General features: G+C 43.6%; 1 protein-coding gene across 1 annotated transcript in view; it reads left to right on the forward strand.

Annotated features, from left to right (window-relative positions):
* The window catches only part of TMCO4 (transmembrane and coiled-coil domains 4), a 114,122-nt gene that overhangs the window by 17,286 nt on the left and 76,239 nt on the right, over window positions 1-20,597 (forward strand). The window contains exons 5-7 of the mRNA XM_069079349.1: window positions 9,407-9,539; window positions 13,818-13,915; window positions 17,587-17,730. Of these exons, the coding sequence (XP_068935450.1) occupies window positions 9,407-9,539; window positions 13,818-13,915; window positions 17,587-17,730 (375 nt within the window). The remainder of the gene's footprint in view (window positions 1-9,406; window positions 9,540-13,817; window positions 13,916-17,586; window positions 17,731-20,597) is intronic.

Consider the following 20,597-nt stretch of genomic DNA (forward strand, 5'->3'; position numbering starts at 1 on the left):
CAGAGCTGGGAGGGCCCTTAGAACATAGAATGTTGGAGCTGGGAGGGAACTTAGAATACAGAATGTCAGAGCCAGGAGAGCCCTTAGAACGCAGGATGTCAGAGCTGGGAAGGCCCTTAGGACATAGAATGTCAGAGCCGGGAGGGCCCTTAGAACACAGAATGTTGGAGCTCAGAGACCCTTTAGAACACAGAATGTTAGAGTTGGAGGCTCTTATCTTAGAACACAGAATGTTGGAGCTGGAAACATTTTTGAACATAGAATGTCAGGACTAGAAGGGACTTTGGTCCTTGTTCACCACCCTTATTAATAGGTGAGGAAGCTGCAGGCTATCCTGACCCCCCATCAGGGGGGACTGGGGTCCTGCTTTCCTAGCTGTGCTTTTTAAAAGCTCTGTCAATGAACTTTGGCACCCTTCCCCCTTTTTTTGACCCGTGGGCCTCCCCTGTTGAAAAATGATACCTTGCAGAACCTGTTCCCTAAAACTTCCCAGGGCACTTTCAGGAACAGAACCAGGAAGAAGGATAAGGTTGAACTGGTCGGGAGGGTGAGCTCCACGACCAGGGAGCTTTGCTGAATTTCTGACAGCAAGTATGTATCTGGTGTTAGCTCAAAATCACAGAAACTTCCCTCGTGAGAAATTCCTTCTGTGTTTGGGGAGCCCAGATGGCTGCCCAGAGCAGAATTTAGGCTTCTTTCGATCCCGTTTTGGCCCCCGGCTGTCATTGAGGATAAATTTGGATGGCATTAGCTAGCTGGGAAAACCCAGCTCCGTATCCCTAGGAGTCTGGTACCTGGGCTGTAGAACTTTGTGCTAGGGATGCAGTGCCATCCAGACAAATCCCTGTGGAGAGGAAGGCCCGGGCAGCTTTGGGGAAGGGAAAGGGTGTGGGGGTTGGGGGGAGCTGAGATTTGTTTCCCCTCCCATTGAAGCTGCTTCTAGGGCTGTGGGCATCTGCTTATCTAAAAGTATGTTTAACAAAAGCCTCTGGAATTTTAACTAAAAATGTTGCTGAGATAGTCAAGGGAGAGGGAAGAGAAGGAAGAAAAATTTATTAAGCACCTACTATATGCCAAACACCTCACACCTGCTATCTCATTTGAGCCCCACCACAGACCAAGGAGGTAGGTGCTAATATTCCCATTTTATAGTTGGGGAAACTGAGGCAGGCCTCTAGAGGTTAAGTGACTTTCCCAGGGTCACACAGCTAGTGTCAGAGTTCAGATTCGAACTCAGGTCTTTCCAGACTCCAGGACCAGCACTGCATCCACTGTGGCACCCAGCTGCCCTCTTGGGCTCTAGGTGTCCCTCCAGACATTTCTTCTGTATGTGCACTGATGTCCTTATTTCCTTGCATGTTCAGGTGTATGTGTGTCTGTTTACACACACACATTCGTCCGTATTTTTTCATACATGCATTGATAAGTGTACGTATTGGGCAGGGGGAAGGAGTTTATTCCTGTTTTTCTTATTATACCATTTATTAAATGCTTCTGCTTGGAAGGAGAAATGAAATTTAGGAAATGCGAGTGATATGAAAACAAAAGCTATTGATAAGAATCGGTTTTTTAAAAGAATGAAAGACATTCAGAAGGCAGGTATAAGCTGGACCACCAATCATTTCCCGGACCATCTTAGGCAGCTAGAGGGTATGGGAAAAGCCTGAGTTCAAATTCTGCCTCAGATACTAATCAGCTGTGTGACTCTGGACAAGTCACTTAACCCTGTTTGCCTCAGTTTCCTCATCTGTAAAATGGAGTTAATAACAGCCCCTACCTCATAGGCTTATTATAAGGATCAAATATACAAAATATTTTGTATACTATAAAATTGTATGACTTTTATCTGTTATTAGAAGGGATTGTTATTCAGGTATTGGTTGAACTAAGGCATTGGCTTCTGGGGTCCTGCCCACCTCCTAGATGATGCAGTTCTGTGATCTCCAAGGGGCTGTGTAGGATAATAGAAGGAACACAGGCCTGAAAATCAGGAGGGCTCAATTCTCCTGGCTCGGTCACAGACCCTGCGTGTGACTTGTGCCTTTCCCTCTCAGAGCCTGCTTCCAACTATGAAATGAGGGTCTGGGACCAGAGAGCCCCCAAGATCCCTTCTCTCTCTCTCTAGTGTTCTGTGTTCTAAAGTCTTGGAGTCTGAAGCTGTAAATAGTAGGTAAGTTCCTTGAAGGGAGGAACTCTGGTCTTTATATCCCTAGCACCTAGGAAGGGGTCATGTATAGTGTAGACATTTAAAAAATTAGAGCTGTCTCAGAGGTCATCTCACACATGGCCCCGGAGGATCAAAAGTCCCTTCTGTAGGTTCTGTTTTTAGAGGTGAGGAAACCGAGGGCCACAGAGAAAAAGGTCATCCAGTTGGGAACCTGTGTCCTGCAATTCCAAATCTAGTGTTCTTTCCCATTACACCATGTTATCCTCTCTAGCACTGACATTCTATATCCTTCCCAGCTCTGACATTCTGTGTTGTAAGGCCTTTCCCTGATTTGCCATTCTGTGTTCTAACACCCCTCCCAAATCTGACATTCTGTATTCTAAGGCCCTTCCCACCCCTGACATCCTGTGTTCTAAGGGCCCTCCTAGCTCTGACATTCTATGTTCTAAGGCCTCTCCCAACTCTGACATTCTGTGTTCTAAGGCCCTTCCCAGTTCTCATATTCTGCGTTCTAACATCCCTCCCACCTCTGACATTCTATCTCTAAGGACCCTCTAAACTCTATAACCTCACCCAGGTGGTCAGCATACTTTATTTCTAATTCTTTTGGGAATCCTCCCTAAAACAAGGCTAAAACTATCCCTTAAGGTCCCTTGCATCTCTGTAATTCTGAAGGATTCAATCTTTTATGAATTCACTTTCACTGTAAATAACTTTGAAAGTTCAAGGTCTAAGGTGCTCGAAACTGTTCCTTGACAAGGCTCTGCCCTTCTAGGCTTAGACTTAACTTTGAGCCCCATAGGTTATGGGGCATCTTTGCTCATTTAATCCCTGCTGAAGGGCAATTAAACATTAAACTGGGTTCCTGAGAGGGAGTGGATTTGCTTGGGGACTGGGGGAGTATGGAGAAAAGAAGGGCAGTCATGAGAGTGTGGCTTGTAAGGCTTGTGATGAACAAGACTTATCTCTTAGATAATGTGCCATTCCCCATTTGATAAATGGTCAAAGGATATCAACAGGCAGTTTTCCAAGGGAGATCCAAGCTATCAATGACCATATAAAGAGATGCTCTAAATTACTAATAATTAGGGGAAATAAAATTAAAACAACTCTGAAATTCTACCTCACACTCCCCAAGTTGGCAAAGTTTAGCCAAAAAAAAAAAGTAAAAACAACAAATACTGGAGGGGCCTGGAAAAAACAAGCACATTAATGCCCTGTGGGTGGAAGTGGGAAATAGTCCAGCCATTCTGGAAAGCATTTTGTAACCCCCAAAGCTATTAAATTATGCATATCCTTTGACCTAGAAATACACAACTAGGTCCAAAGAGATTTTTTAAAAGAAGAAGAAAAGGACCCAATTGTATAAAAATATTTATAGCAGCTGTTTTGTGGTGGCAAAAAAATTGGAAAATGAGGGGATGCCCATCAATTTGGGAATGGCTGAACAAGTTGTGATATATGAATATGATGAAATACTATTGTGCTGTATGGAATGAGGAAGGAGAGCAGCCTGGGAAAACCTGTATGGGCTGTCGCAGAGGGAAGTGAGCAGAACAATTTATACAATAACGATATTTTTAAGACAAATGACTTTGGAAGACTTAGAACTCTGACCAACACAGTAACTAGCTATAATTCTGAAGGACTCATAATGATGCCTCCCACTTGCTGATGGCTTCAAGGGGCAGATTGAGACTTTCTTTACATGGTCAATGCAGAAATGTGTTTTGCTCAGCTATGTTGTAGCTTTTGTTTTTTTTGGAGGGCAATTGGGGTTAAGTGACTTGCCCAAGGTCACAAGTTTTTGTGTTAAGTGTCTGAGGCTGCATCCGAACCCAGGTCCTCCTGACTCCAGGGCCGGTGCTCTATTCACTGCGCCACCTAGCCACCCCATGTTGTAGCTTTCTTAATGGGTGTTAGAGGAGAGAGGGAAATGGGGGGGGGGGGGAAGCAGACTTTGATTGATTGGAAAATAAATAAATTAATACATGAAAAATAAAATCAAAGTAACAAAAACGAGGGCCAGGCGGCATGGAGTGCATACTTAGCAGCCACAAGGGAGGCCAGAGTTCGGACAGTAGCATTGGAGATGCATGTGTCATCCTACATCTGGAAGGAAGTTTGTTCTTTTCAGTTGCCCTCGGTAACCCAGCTCTTAACAATTGCTCCTATTTCTGGGGCCTATTTATAAAGTTGGGCGATACTAACATTATTATCCCCATTTAACAGATAAGGGAGCTGAAGTCCATAAAGCTAAGAGGACCTATCTGGGTTCATGCTCTTCCTGCCCCATCACAATGCCTCTCTAAGCCTTTAATTGCACAGGCTCATTTAACCTAGATTTCCAAGTGGACTCTGGCTTGGTTGGAATTCCAAGAAGCTCGCCTGCGGAGGCCCTTAACCCTTTTTGTATACTGGATGCCTTTGACAATTCAGTGACCCCTTCTTGGAATAATGTTAAATGCACAAAAGAAAACCCATAGGATTAGAATGGAAACCAATTCTATTGAAATGCAGTTCTCAAAATATTTTTTAATGATTACATAAATTTATTTAAATAATTATAATTTGAGTTTTGATAGCTTCCCCCCCAAAAAAAATTTATTAAATTATTTATTTTTAGTCGTCAGCATTCCCTCCCATAAGTTCTAAATTTTCTCCCTTTCTCTCCCCAAGACAGTTTGCAATCTGACATGGGCTCTACACATACCTTCCTATTAAACACATTTTCACATTAGTCATGTTGCATAGAAGAATTAAAATGAATGGGAAAAACCACAGGAAAGAAAACACAAAAGAAATAAGAAATAGTCTGCTTATTCTCCATTCTGACTCCATAGTTCTTTCTTTGGATGTGACTGGCATTTTCCATCATGTGTACTTTGGAATTGTTTTAGGTCCTTGCATTGCTGAGAAGGGCTAAGTCTATCAAAATCAGTTCTCAAACACTGTGGTTGTTACTATGTGCAGTGTTTTCCTGGTTCTGCTCCCCTCACTCAGCATCAGTTCATATAAGTCTTTCCAGGTTTCTCTGAAGTCCACCTGTTCATCATTTCTTATAGCACAATAGTACTCGATTACATTCATCTCAAAATATTTTTAAAATATGAATAAAATTAAATAAATAAAAATATTTAAAATATTCTTAAAAGAAGTTCACAGACTTCAGGTTAATAGATAAATCTCAATCTAAGATCTTTAGAATTAGCATTTCAGAATTGGGAGAGATGACAGAAGCCAATTAGTTCAACACAGGGGTGAAGAACCTTTGGTCTTGAGGCCATGTGTAGCCCTCTAGGCCCTCAAGTTCAGTCCTTTGACTGAATCCAAACTTCACAGAACAAATCCCCTTAATAAAACATGGATTCAGTCAAAAGGCCCAAGGGCCTAGAAGGAATGTGGCCTCAAGGCTGCAGGTTGCCTACCCCTGCTCCGACTCCTACCTAAACAGAATCCCCTCTACACTGTCCCAACAGATGTATTTTCTCTTCCACACGTGACACTCTTTACTTGAGTACAAGCCAACATGTCAGCCAGCCTATCAGTCAGAAAGCATTTATTAAGCACTTACTCTGGGCCAGGTGCTGAGCTCAGTGCAAGCAATACAAAGAAAACATGAAACAGTCCCCAGGTGAGGGTTCTCCTTTCTATGCAAAACTTCCTCAGTTCTTCAGGTAATTATAGGATCATTGATCCAGAACTGAAAGGTTCCTCAGGGCCCATCTAGTCCAATGCTCTAATTTTACAGTTGAGAAAATGGAGGTCACATAACTTGTCTAAGGTCAAAGGTGGTATTGGAACCCAGGCCCTCCAACTTGAGACAAGTAGTATAACCTTGGACCAGTCACTAGATCTCTCTGGGCCTCAGTTTCCTCATCTTCAAAAGAAGGGGTTGGACTAGGTGGCCTACAGCTCTCAGTGTATAACTGCGACCAATTGAAGAAACTAAGAATGTTTAGCCCAGCACAGAGACTCGCCCTGGGAGCATTCTGCAGCCTGTGTCCTTCCTAAGCTGTGGTTGGTGCCCAGAGCTGTCCACAGTGCCTGGTACATAGGCACTTCTAAATGTTTATTGATTGATTGGGCAAACTAAGGCAGTAGGCACCCATCATCCTCCAGTTACCAGTTTACAAACTTTAAAGGCCCTTGTGACATGAAGCTCCCCCGATCCCTTAAAGTGACCGCTGTCTACCTTAAAGCCCTGATTCTTTTGTGCTTTTCACTAAATGCTAAATGCTCTCAACACTCCCCTCCCTGTTAGGATTGGCAGTATGGGAGGCACCTTGTTGGGTGTCTCAATGGGGCATCAACTGGAGCTGGAGACAGGTAGACCTGAGCTCCAGTCTGGTCTCAGGTACTAGCTGTGTGACTCTGAGTAAGTCACTTAACCTCTGCCTGCCTCAGTTTCCCCATAAGTAAATTAGGGATAATCATAGCATCTGCCTCCCAGACCTGTTGAAAGGATCCAATGAGATAGCATTCTCATGCTGTGTAATAATGTTAGATATTATTGTTGCTATTATGGCCATTGCTTCTTGAGGCAGCCCACCCTGGTGTTGGAACATTTGAAGCATTAGCTTTGGGGCTGCTGACATTCCAGTGTCTTGCACCTCAGAGGCCCTTGGAAAATCTTAATCAATGGTGTGCATCTTGGCCGATGTTCTATCAGCTTAGTCACCACAACCTTAATCAATGACACCTGTATTAATGTCTATTTATAATTCTCATTGACTAATGACAGCTGCCGAAGGCTGTTTGAATGCCATTAGCACTGATTATCTCCTGCTTCTAATAGCAGCTGTTTACTCCAAAGGAGCCGTCAGGCTAACCCAGTAACCGGCAGGCTCGAGTGGTCTGACCCTCAGCACGTAGCCATCGGGCTGGTTGTGAGCTGGTTAATACAGGTCTGGGGAGGCCTGAGAAGGGTGTGCCTGGGTGAGGGAGCAGGCCCAAGTGTCCCAGCCTCATCAGGGGACTTTTTCCGTTTCTACCCTCTTCACCTTATTTAGGCTTTCCTCCTGGCCCTCACTCATCTGAGCTGCTGGAGAACCCTTGCTGATGGGTTCATCCTTGAGATGGCCAACCTCCATTTCTCCTCATGCTGCACCGGAGTGCTATGGCTCATAATCTCCACCTATAAATGGGGATAAGGATATTTATACTGCCCAGCTGGGTGAGGAAAGCATTTTGTGCATCTCTAGATCCTATATAAATGTGGGTTCTTTGAACGAGAAATATTAACTAGTTATGTAACTTCCAGTGGGACTAAGTGTAGATCATGGGCCTTCTCCCTGGTGCCTTAAGGCCCCTGTTCTCTTGGAGGTAGGGTTTCTTGGGACCCTCCCAGCTGCTGCAGCTCTTCCTTTCCCATGGCCTGCCATTCAGACCCACCCTGGCCAGTGTCTTCCCTTATCCTATCCACCCTCAGGGCTGGGCTCTCATACCATCACCAAGTGGGCACAGACCCCCATCTCTGGAACCCTAGTCAGTCAGTCCACTAGCATTTATTAAGCACCTATGTATGTCAGGCTCTGTGTTTAGTGATGGGAATTCAAAGAAAAGCAAAATAGAAGCAGGTCCTGTTCTCAGAGGGCTTGGCCCTTGCCAGCCACCAGCCAGACAGGAAGAGTGGACAGGGGGCTTCATCTTCATTCTCCCTCACAATTCCCTTCCACTTCTCACCCTTGTTATTTCATACTTTCCCAGGCTTCACTTGTCTTTTACTGGGCACGGTACATGAGGACATACTATCTCCATCCCATTCTTGGAGAAAAGTTAGACCATGGGGCTCACAGAAGGGGGAGGGCTCATAAAGCTGGAGCTGGAAAAGGCCTCAGAGGCCACTGAGTCCAACCCCTTCATTTTACAGATGGAGAAACTTAGGCGATCTCGGCTGAATTCTGCCTGTGCCACATGCTAGCTTTGTGACCTTGGACTAGTTGGTAGAAAAATCACCTGACTGTAATCAGAGGAACTGAGTTCAGATCTCACTTTTGATGCCTGATACCTGGGCAAATCATGTAACCTCCTTGGGCCTCAGTTTCCTCATTTGTAAAGTGTAGAGATTGGACTCAATGGCCTATGAGGACCCTTCCAGTTTGAGGTCTGTAATCCTATAATCATTCAGTTGTCCCCTTTTCTCATCTATGAAATGGTGATGATAATATTTGTGGTTGAGTTAAGTCATGTCTGACTCTCTGATCCCATTTGGGCTTTTCTTGGCAGAGATACAGGAATGCTTTGCCATTTCCTTCTCAAGCTCATTTTACAGATGAGGAAACTGAGGCTAACAGGGTGAAGTGACTTGACCAGGGTCACACAGCTAGAAAGTATCTGAGGCAGGATTTGAACTTGAGAGATCGCCTGACTCCAGGTCTGGTATTCTACACTGTGGCGCCACCTAGCCTCCCCTGCTAATATTTACCAACCCGTTAATCAACAAATGCATACCTTAACATTGTCTGTGTCCATCACAGTGTTAATCTCTGGGAATATAAAGGAAAAGATGAAAGGCCCTACCCTGTAGGAGCTTACTTTCTAATGGGGCAGACCCATATAAATGGATGTTAAAAAGAGGTTTATAGTTGCTGCCATGCATGTAACACTTTAAGGCTTGCAGTGCTTTACACCCTCAGTGATCACTCCTTTGAATCTCACAACAACCTTGGGAGGTCAGTGCTGTTGGGATCCCATTCTACAGATGAGGAGACTGAGGCAGGCAGCAGTTAAGTGACTCACCCAAGATTGCAGCTAGCAAGTATCTAAAGGCAGGATTTGAATTTGGGTCTTCCTGATTCCTGGTGTGGCACCCTTTCCTGGATAGATCCATGCAGAGTGGGTACAAGATCACCTTAGAGGAGGTTATTTCCATAAGGGAAATGCCTTGTAAATCTTTAAAGGCACCGTGGAAATTTGGGTCATCATTAATACTTGTGTTGTGGGAGTGTTCAGCACAGTAGAAGGACCACAGGACTTAGAATCAAAGGCCATGGGTTTGATTCCTGGCTCCAGCCTTTTCTAGTGTGATCCTAGGTGAGTCTTCTCTGCTCCTTGGGCATCAGTGTTCCCATCTGTAAAAGGGGAATGACAAATCCTCCACACTCTCTACCTCACAGGATCATGGTGAGGAAAACGTTTTATACTGCCTCCTTCAACGTGCTCTATTCTGATTCTTGATAATAATCCAGTAAAAGCACGTTTTTTGTTAATCCCCCACTTTTTTTGTTCCACCTGAAGGCTCCTATGATGCTCGGGCCAGGGTCCTTGTGTGCCATGTCTCCTGGCTGCTGAAAATCTCCCCGGAGGAGCTGGAGAACCTGGAAGAGATGTTGCTGGAGAGCCTGAAGGAAAGGCAGGAAGAAGAGTCTGAGTAAGACGGCATTTGTAACTTTCAGGAAGATCTGTTCTCAGGAAATGAGCCCCAGTTTTCTCATCTGTAAGATGGGTATCATGGCCCCTTTAATGCCTTCCTCCCAGGAGTGTTGTGAGGACCAAGCGATGTTCCCCGAGTAAAGGGATTTTCTAATTAACTGCAACTAGCCTTTTTAATGATCAAAACTGTTTTTGTTGTTTCATTTAACCATTTTAGCTGTAAATCATTTTAAAAAGTAGATCATACCTGTCCCTGTCTTGTTAAAACATACGGGTGAGGAGTCTTCCTCTACCAATGCAGAGCAGCACCTTCACTGCACCTTAGGGTCTCAGAGAGTCCCCCCCACCCTGCTCTGGGGCACAGAGACGTTGTGTGCCTTGTCTGTAGACATTCTCTGGGTGATTCTGGGGGTCATCAGTAGAATGATAGGATATTTTTGTATGTGTCCTATGCAAGAAATTTGTTTTGTTTAACTATACATATGTGCAGGTTTTTTCCTAATGGGACAGGAGGGAAATGAGAGGGAGAGAAAATTGCTTTTTTTAAACTGAGAAAACTTTTTTTTTAATGATAGCAGTCATAGCATGCCTATAGAGCTTTCACTAGCATTTACGAGCGTGCATTTAGAGTTGGTAAAGGTGTTGTTTGAGTTTTGTAACTGTGAACTACGTCCTGTGAGCTGTCTGTAGGACAGACTTCACTTCCCCATTTTACAGATGACAAAACCAAGAACCAGAGAGATGAAATGATTGGCCAGGGGTCACACAGCTAATTAAGTGTTGGATTTGAACCCAGGTCTTATAGACTCCAAGTCTGTGGCTCTATCCCTGATGTCACATTGCTTCTCCAGTCACAGGAAAACAAAATTTAGAGCTGAGCAGGAGCCTGGAATTGTCCCCATCCTCACGGTCATTGCTGCTACCCTTATTCTTACAGAGATGAAGAAGCTACCTGCCTCTGGGCCATTGTTGTTTGTTTGTTTTCCCAAGTTTCGCTCATCTCTGCCTTTTCTCTAGGACAGAGGACAGTCCTCCTCCTCTTGGCTATAATGCGGTCACCCGGTGAGGTTTCTCCCAGCGTTTTCTTCTCTAAGACAAACACCCTTTGAGGGCGGACTGGCAGATGTCCAAGCCTTTCTCCCCCCCCCCCCTGCTTGCCTCCTAAATCATCCAGCCATGGAGCTAGAATTAGAACCAAGGATCCCTCCCTCCCTTCCCTGCATTTAGTCCAATCCAGGCCTTTGACTGAGGAGAAAACTGAGGCTCAGGGAGGGAAAGGAGCTTGCCCACGGCTTACAATTAATAATAAAGAAATAGTAATGGTCTTAAATATCAGTAAGCAGTTTATTAATATTAATAATGAAGAAACATAAAATGCCTAAGTTTAAAGATGTCCACGTGCCAGGGTATGAGTGTGTGCCAGGTACTGCGAATTCAAAGCAAAAAAAAGGATTATTGTGAAGCTTGGAGGACACAGTGGCACCTTCACCTCATCTGGGCCCCCCCCCTCCTTTAAGAGGAAGCCAGCTTAGGCGCCATTTCCCAGAAGCCTTTCCCGATGCCCTCCCCCTAAAGCTGCCTCTTGTTCCCCTGCTTCATATTTCTTCTCTTTATATTTGTGCTGAATGGGGACTGAATGTGGACTTGTCTCCCCCCTTAGGATAGAAACTCCTTGCAAAGAGAGGCTGTTTCACAATTTGTGCTCTGTATCCCGTGTACCCCTAGAACAATGCCTGGCGCGTTGCTGGGCTCATGAAATGCTTGTTGCCTGATTGATTGACCAACCTTGGGCAAGTCACTGCCCTCAGTTTACCCATCCGTGAGACAGAGGGACTGGACTAGGTAACTGCTGAGGCCCCTTCCAGTCTAGAACTGTGGGCCTATTATGTACCCATGTGAAGATCTTTGTACATTTTAAGGTGTCTGATATTACTACTACTACCATTACCACTCCTGCTATCACTGCTACCACCACCACCACAACTACTACCACCACTCTTACTACAGCTACTACAGATTGAGTGACATCATTTGCCTGCTTCAAGGCTCCCTTGTGTCTCTGTCGATAAAGGAGGATGAACGTTGACCCTCCTGGAATGGGCAGTGAGGACTGTGGGTCACTGCCTTGATCAGAGCCGCAGCTGTATTGGGTGCCAGACTTCCAGCGTATCTAATCAGTCCAACATAAATAATCATCCTGGAAGACTAGCATACAGGGCAGGGTGCTCCAGCCCCTTCCCTTGGGCCTCATGCCTTTTTCTCTGATAAGTGTCTTTCACTCAGCCTGCTCTGGAGAGCCAAGGCAGGGCGAGCTTTGGGGTCATCTCTGCATCTGGCCTTAGAGCTGCGTGCTTTGGACTCACCATACCCCACAGGTGTGGCAAAGGGGAAGGGAAAGAGAGAGCCTGTAGTTTCACAATGGGGCAGCACACAGTGAGATGGATGTCGGGGGGCTGGTTTGTGTCCTGAGTCTGGCATTTATTAGCCTTGTACCTTTTTTGAGCCTGTTTCCCCATCTGTAAAGTGGGGGGTGATGATTCCTATGCTGCCTACTTCCCAGGATATTTGTGACAAAAGTGCTTCATAATTTATAAGATGTTATGCAGATGGATAGTGTTAAAATAAGAGTAATTGTAGTTAGTTTCTCTATAACACTTTAAGGCTTACAAAGCACTTCATGTATATTATCACATCTGATCCTTGAAACAGCCCTATGATTATCCCTACGTTATAGATGGGCAAAGTGAGGTTAAGGGACTTAGGTTGGGGGGGGGGGGACGGATCAAACAGCTAGGAAGTGTCTGAGACAGGATTTGAACCCCAGGCCTCTAATTCCAAGGTCAGCACTATCCACCACACCATCTAGTGACCTGGTGTTAGAGATACATTTTTCCTTGCTATGGGACTTTAGAAACTGGCTCCGTGCAAAAATGGGAATGTTCAGCTTGATATAAACCTGCTACCTAACTCTTCTACTTGATGGTACTTGTTTGACCCTGGCAAGTCACTGTGAAGTAGATAGCACATATTATCATATCCTCATGATAAATGGGGAAACTGAGGCTCAGAAAGGGTCACTCAGTTCTGGATTCCAAGGGCCCTCCCAGCTCTGACATCCTGGGTTCTAAGAGCCCTCCCAGCCCTGACATCCTGGGTTCTAAGGCCCTCCCAGCTCTGAGATTCTGTGTTCTAAGAGCCCTCCTAGCCCTGACATCCTGGATTCTAAGGCCCTCCCAGCTTTGACATTCTGTGTTCTGAGGGCACTCCCAACTCTGACATCCTGTGTTCTAAGGCCCTCCCAGCTCTGACATCCTGGGTTCTAAGGCCCTCCCAGCTCTAACATTCTGTGTTCTAAGGACCCTCCCAGCTCTGACATCCTGGGTTCTAAGGCCCTCCCAGCTCTAACATTCTGTGTTCTAAGGGCCCTCCCATCCCTGACATCCTGGGTTCTAAGGGCTCTCCCAGCCCTGACATCCTGTGTTCTAAGGCCCTCCCAGCTCTAACATTCTGTGTTCTAAGGGCCCTCCCAGCCCTGACATCCTGGGTTCTAAGGGCTCTCTCAGCTCTGACATTCTAGGATTCTGACACAGCACCTAAGAACTGAGCATTGTATTTGGAAAATCTAGGTGATCTTTTTAACTGTATCAAGCTTTAAAAAGTATATACATACATACATGTATATATTATATACATATATATATGTGTGTGTGTGTACTTGTATATATGTGTGTGTGTGTGTGTGTCACACCTCCTTCTACGGTTTTGCCAGACTCTCGTTTTCCAATTTTTTTAGAATTTGCCTTTCAAGTCTTAAAGATTCTGGCCCAAAGGCAGGCATTTTGAGTGCCCTTTTCACCACAGCTTCTCAACATTTCTGAAAGACCTTGATTCGCAGTACCTAGGTGGGGGCAGGGGGAAAGGGGGAGTGAGAGAGCACAGAGAAGATCACAGGGTGTAGTCACTGATGTTCCCAGTACATCTATTTTTAAAAACCTTTTGTGCTTTTTTTCATTATTCAAACTGCAGTCCAGTTAGGATGGATCGAAAGGGTAAGTATAAGCACGTACTGAACGTTGTGTCCAGTTGGGCTTCTCAGCCCTTTAAAATCAGTGATGATCCGTGGTGTTTTTGTCATTGAGCCTTGCATGGTGGAAGCCCTATGATTACCCCGGCATTGTGGGTGAATCTGGGAGCCACGAAGCATGAGGGCTACTCTCACAGATCTTTCTTCCCCCTCCTCTTCCTCTTCTTCCTTCTCTCCCCTTCCCACCTCCAGAGCTGCTGAAGCTTTAAGAAAAAAAAGAGAAAATCGGAAAAAATGGAAGCGTTATCTCCTAATTGGCCTGGCGACTGTTGGAGGTGGGACAGCGATAGGTAAGGACTACCTTTGAGGCTTTGGGGCACGGTCCAGAAACTCCCTAATCTAATCAGACAGGAAAGATTGCCTAGAATCTAAAGTGAAAGGGCAGGTTGAAATTTGGCTAGCCTTATGACCTAGAACGATGAAGGAGACTCTCCTCTCACTCCCCCAGCATAACCTTAGGGCCACCTCCACTTGGGCCCATCGGCCTCAAAACCCACCCCCACTCCAAGCCAAGTGGGTGCCAGGGCTGATTTTTTTCTAAATTACATTCTTCCCTTTTTTTAAACCTTTTGTTTTCATTTTGCATTTTCAGATTTTATTTTCCAAGTAATGAGCATTTATTTTCTCTCCCGCTAAACCTCCAATTGAAAAAGAAAAGGAAAGAATACCTTCATAACAAATGTGCATAGCCATCTTCAATTAAATGCCAAATTAGAATACTGAAAACCAAAGGAGAGATTAATGAAATTAAATTAAGAAAACTATTGAACTAGTAAATAAAACTAAGAGCTGGTTTTATGAAAAAAAGTAAAATAAAATTGATAAACCTTTGGTTAATTTGATTTAAAAAAACAAAGAAAACCAAATTACCAGTATCAAAAATGAAAAGGGTGAATTCACCACTAATAAAGAGGAAATTAAAACAATTAAGAATTATTTTGCCCAGGGGTATGCCCATATAAATTGCCCAGATTAGCAGAAGAGGAAGTAAAATACTTAAATAACCCCATCTCAGAAAAAGAAATGGCTATCAATGAACTCTCTAGGAAAAAATTTCCAGGGCCAAATGGATTTACAAGCAAATTCTATCAGACATTTAAAGAACAATTAATTCCAATAAAAATAATGTTAAAATTCATCTGGAAGAACAAAGTTCCAGAATATCAAGGGAATTAATGAAAAGAAATTCTATGGAAGATAGCCTAGCCATACTGGATCTTAAATTGTATTATAAAGCAGCAGTCATCAAAACTACTTGATACTGACTAAAACATAGAGGGATAGATCAGTGGAATAGGTTAGGTACACAAGATACAGTAGTCAATGCTTATAGCAATCTACTGTTTGATAAACCCAAAGACCCCAGCTTCTAGGATAAGAACTCACTGTTTGACAAAAACTGCTGGGAAAACTGGAAAATAGTATGGCAGAAATTAGACATAGACCAACATCTGACACCGTTTACTAAAATAAAGTCCAAATAGGTACATGATTCAAATATAAAGGCTGATACTATAAACAAATTAAGGGAGCAAGGGATAGTTTATCTGTCAGATTTATGGAGAATGGAGACCAAACAAGAGATAGAGAACACACTGAAATGGAAAATGAATAATTTTGATTACATTAAATTGAAAAGTTTTTGCACAATCAAAGCCAATGCAACCAAGATTAGGAGTGAAGCAGAAATCTGGGAAATAATTTTTACAACTAGTGTTTCTGATAAAGGTCTCATTTCTAAAATATATAGAGAACTGAGTCAAATTTACAATACAAGTCATTCCCTGATGGATAAGTGGTCAAAGGATATGAACAGGCAATTTTCAGAGGAAGAAATTAAAGCTATCTATAATCATATGAAAAAATGCTCTAAATCACTACTGATTAGAGAGATGCAAATCAAAACAACTCTGAAGTATCACATCACACCTATCAGATTGGCTAACATGACAAAACAGGAAAATTATAAATACTGGAGAAGATGTGGGAAAGTTGGAATACTAACTCATTGTTGGTGGAACTGTGAGCTGATCCACCCATTCTGGAGAGCAATTTGGAACTATGCCCAAAGGGTTATAAAAATGTGCATACTCTTTGACCCAGCAATATTGCTTCTAGGGCTATATCCCAAAGAGATCATAAAAATGGGAAAAGGACCCACATGTACAAAAATAGTTAGAGCAGCTCTCTTTGTGGTGGCCAAGGACTGGAAATTGAGGGGATGTCCATCAATTGGAAAATGGCTGAACAAGTTGTGGTATATGAATGTCATGGAATACTATTGTTCTATAAGAAATGGTAAGCAGGCAGACTTCAGAAAAACCTGGAAAGACTTACATGAACTGATGCAGAGTGAAGTGAGCAGAACCAGGAAAACATTGTATATAGTAACAGCCACAGTGTATGAAGTCTGATTTTGTTATACCTAGCCTTTCTCAACAATGCAAGGACCTAAAACAGTTCCAAAGGACTAATGATGGAAAATGCCAGTTACATCCAGAGAAAGAACCATGGAATCTGAATGCAGAGCAAAGAAGACTACTTTCTTTTTTTGTTTTTTGTTTTGTTTTTTTTCTTTCTCATGGTTTCTCCCAATCATTATAATTTTTCTATACAACATGACTAATGTGAAAATATGTTTAATAGGAATGTAGATATAGAGTCTATATCAGATTGCAAGCCGTCTTGGGGAGAGGGAGGGGGAAGGGGAGAAAATTTAAAACTTAGGGAAGCTAATGTTGAAAACTAAAAATAAATAAATTAACTAATAAAAAAATGTTCATAGCCAAGCTAAACAAACTCCCAATAGTCTTCCCCTCTCTGTATACATATACCCTTACATATATGTGTGTGTACATACACACATATATACATGTGTACATATACACACACACACACATTTCCTTTCCTAGTCCACCCCAAGCCTCCAGTCTGTTATCTCTCTGTCTGTAGGTGGGTAGCAGGTTTCATCCTGGCTCTTCTGGAATTGTGATTGGTCATTACATTGATCAGAGTTTCTAAGTCTTTCAAAGTTGTTTGTCTTTTGTTGTTATTGTATTAATATTGTTATTTTATACATTGTTCTGGTTCTGCTCACGTGGCTTTGCATCAGTTCAGATGAGTCTTCCCAGGTTTTTTGGAAGCCTTCCCCTTCATCATTTCTTTCATCACAATAGTATTCTACAACATCCTCTTACCACAGCTTGTTCAGCTGTTTCCCAGTTCATGGGGATCTCCTCAGTTTCTAATTCTTTGCCACCACAAAAGAGCTGCTATCAATATTTTTATACATATAGGTTATTTTCTTCTTCTTTGATCTCTTTGGGATACAGACCTCATAGCAATAAGATATCCCCAGTGTAGTAACGTTTTGTCCTGACCCTCTTTTCCGCTTCTTTATAATTATCATGAGTCAAATCCTTCATACTTCTCGATTAGGCTATTATAATAACCTCTTTACAAGTTTCATATTTTCAAATGACTGAATGAATGAAAAAGCATTTATTTAGCATTTAGTGTGTGCTAAGTCTAAGGACAGAAAAAACTAGTTGGTTCAATACTGAGCCTGGAGTCAGGAAGACCTGAGTTCAAATCTAGCCTCAGATACTTACTAGCAAGTCACTTAACCCTATTTGCCTCACTTACCTCATTTGTAAAAGGGGGTTAATAATAGCCCCTACTCCCAGGGTTGTGAAGATCAAATGAGATTGTATTTGTAAAGCACTTAGCACAATGTCTGATACATAGTAAGTGCTTTATAAAAACTAGCTATCATCATTACCATTATCATCATCAGTAGTAGTAGTCATAGTCGTATATGTAAAATCAGACAGTCCCTGGCTTCAGGGCACTAACAATACATAAAGGGGAGTTTGTGGCCTGGGACAGAATTCTAGTGTGGAAGGTCACTGGGCAGGTGGATGGAGGCTCCATGTTAAATCCTTTCCTGTTTTCCTCGTAGGGGTGACAGGTGGCCTGGCTGCCCCCTTCATGGCTGCAGGAGCAGCCGCTCTCATTGGCACCACGGGCGCTGCTGCTTTGGGCTCTGTGGCAGGCATTGCGGTCATAACCTCCCTCTTTGGAGCTGCAGGAGCTGGTCTGACAGGTAAGGTTGGAAAACTGATCTCACATCCTAACTACTGCTGGTATTTCTGCAGTGGTTTATGATTACAAAGCATATCCCCTCCTGAGAGCCCCATTAAGGACAGAGTGGAAACGATCTGTGTCCCCATTTTGTAGATGAGGAAACTGAGCTTCCAAGAGAAGAAGTGAATTTGCCCCTAAGGTTTTAGAGATGCTAATGAGAAAAATAATTAGATGATACAGAGGATGGAGGGCTGGGCCTGTAGTCAGACCTGAGTTCAAATCCAACCTCAGACACTTGGTCGTTGCATGACCCTGGGTAAATCATTAGCCTCTGTCAGCTTCTGGTTCCTCATCCATAAAATAGGGTTAATAATAGCACCTATTACCCAAAGTTGTAAGAATTAAATGAGATAATATTTATAAATTGCTTTGCAAACGTAGAGGAGGATGAGTATGGTTACTGCCCGCAATAGCTCAAGCACACTCTGCAGCTGAGTCCAGGCCCCTCCTCAGGCTAGGCCAGGGGACTCTCCAAGGGAAGGCAGATGGCCATGTGGGCCAGAAGCTGCATCCCTTCAGGGCCAGCTGTTGGCAGCCCCTAGGCCGTAGGACGGCACCAGGCCATTCTATTGAGGTTTTTGTTGTTGCTGATTGTTTAACAGACTGGTCATTCAGAAGTGAATCATACAGTCTCACTGCTTTCAGGCTTACACCACAGTCACAAGGTCTCTTGTCATCAAATGCCAGTTCAGATAAATTTATGGTGCAGTGGAAGGAATGCTGATTTTGGGTCAAGGGGCCAGGGTTCAAACCCCATCTCTGCCATTTACTAACGTGGACAAATCAATTAACCTCTCTGGGGTTTTCCTTATTTTTAAATGAGTAGGTTGGACCAGGTGACCTCTGAGGTCCCTTCCAGCTTTCAGACTATAAAAGGATGACAGTGTAGGTTTACAAGACCAAGTATGATTCACGGCCAGTTGTCCTTAGTGCTTAAATGGAGCCACTGTTGGAAGGCAGAGAAGCCCTGGGAACCAGAGGCTTATGCTGGATGTCTCTGGCTAAATGCATGACTGTCTCTGGGGCCTGTCATGATCCTCCCAATCTCTGCAGATCCAGGCTCAAATATCCAACTTTAGGGAGTCCCAAGCAGGGGTATGCTAGTAAATGTTTAACATTTCTAGGGGAAAAAAACTGCACAGGACACACTTAAAAGTTTAACCTCAATTACTGCCATTTTCTCCATCACTTTCTTAAGTCTAGATAATTAACAAAATGATCAGAACAAAATGATTTCTTCTAAGGTGCAAATGCTCACATTGAAAATCTAACAATTGACTTTCCATCTTGGAAACTGACTCCAACACACCCCTGGATGCATACACAGATGCACCCTCCCTCTCATTCCCATTCCAGAGTCTAGCCAGGGACTCACACCCAAACACATCCTGCCTCACTCTGAAAGCTACTGCTCTCCCTCTCTCCCTCCGGGTCACGTTCTGTTCTGTGAACACTCACTTCTCTGTAGGGACCATCACAAGTACCCAGTGGCTGAATCATCTGCATCCTGGCCAAAGATGCCCAGTCACCAGCATCAAAGAAAGATGTTGATACTGATGCCAGAGCCTGGAGGGTTATGTAACCATGTAGTCCCATTGCTTTCCAGACACAGCTCTCTGTTTTTACCTTTGGTATACTTAATGGTCTCATTAATATTGTTCATTAACAACAGTTAGGCAGCTAGGTGGTATAATGGAGAGAATACTGGACCTAGAATCTGGAAGACCTGAGTTCAAATCCCACCTCAGACACTGACTAGCTGTATGACTCTGGGCAACTCACTGAACTTTCTGTCTGCCTCAGTTTCCTCAACTGTAAATGAGGAGAATAACAATACTGACAATAACAAACAATAACAAAACTCCCAGGGTTGTTGTGACAATCAGATGAGATAATATTTGTAAAAGTGTTTAGCAGAGGGCCTGTTATATACCGTGTTTCCCCAATAATAAGACCTATCCCAAAAATAAGCCCTCCCCTTACTGTGTAAGATTCCTCTAAAATAAGCCCTCCCCCGAAAATAAGCCCTATTGAGATTGCTACTGTAGTGAAGGTGATCCCCTGCGCTACACACTACATTACAGTACCCTCTGTATGCACCGTCCCCCCCGCCCCGTGAAACGCATACCACGCTCCGAGCTGCATCCAATCAGAGCTGCAGCAGTGAGCGTGTCATCCTGTTCTTCCCCAGTGATTTGCTTATTGAATAAAGGTACATTTTTTTGTTCACATTTACCTGTTTATTAAAATTGCTGTCAATGTTCATTAAAATAAGCCCTCCCCTGAAAATAAGCCCTCTGGTGTTTTTCTGTCCAAAAAAATTAATAAGACAGTGTCTTATTATCAGGGAAACACGGTAGTAGGTGCTGCATAAATGTTTATTCCCTTACCTTCCTCCCACTCCCTACCCCCCAGTAGAGAAGAAATCAGGAAAGGCCTGAGCAAAAAGAGCGTGCAGGTCAGAGTAGCAGGGACCGAGTCTTAACCAACCACAGGATGCTCTGGTGACCCTAGAGAGCTCCATTCTTATTGGCTAAAGGGAGTGCTGGGTTCACACCTGTACAGCTTTGTCATCCATCCCCCCCAGACCTCCTGCTGAGCACAGCTCTGGTGCCATCTCCTACATGAAGCCCTTCTGGATTGCTTTTGCACCCCTACTCTGCCTGCTTCCCACCCTGACCCCAGTTATTAGCACTCTCTTCTCAGAATGGCTTTGCCTCATGGTTTATTTACAGATCCCTTGTATTCCTTTTCCCAACCCCTAAGAAGAGTGTCAACCTCTTGAGGGCAGGGATGTTTCTGTTTGTTTTATCAAGTTATAGGAAT

This window comes from Petaurus breviceps, unplaced genomic scaffold (assembly GCF_028583685.1).
Source record: "Petaurus breviceps papuanus isolate PSGF00001 unplaced genomic scaffold, PetGlider_PUasm1.0 91041, whole genome shotgun sequence".
Lineage (NCBI taxonomy): Eukaryota > Metazoa > Chordata > Mammalia > Diprotodontia > Petauridae > Petaurus > Petaurus breviceps.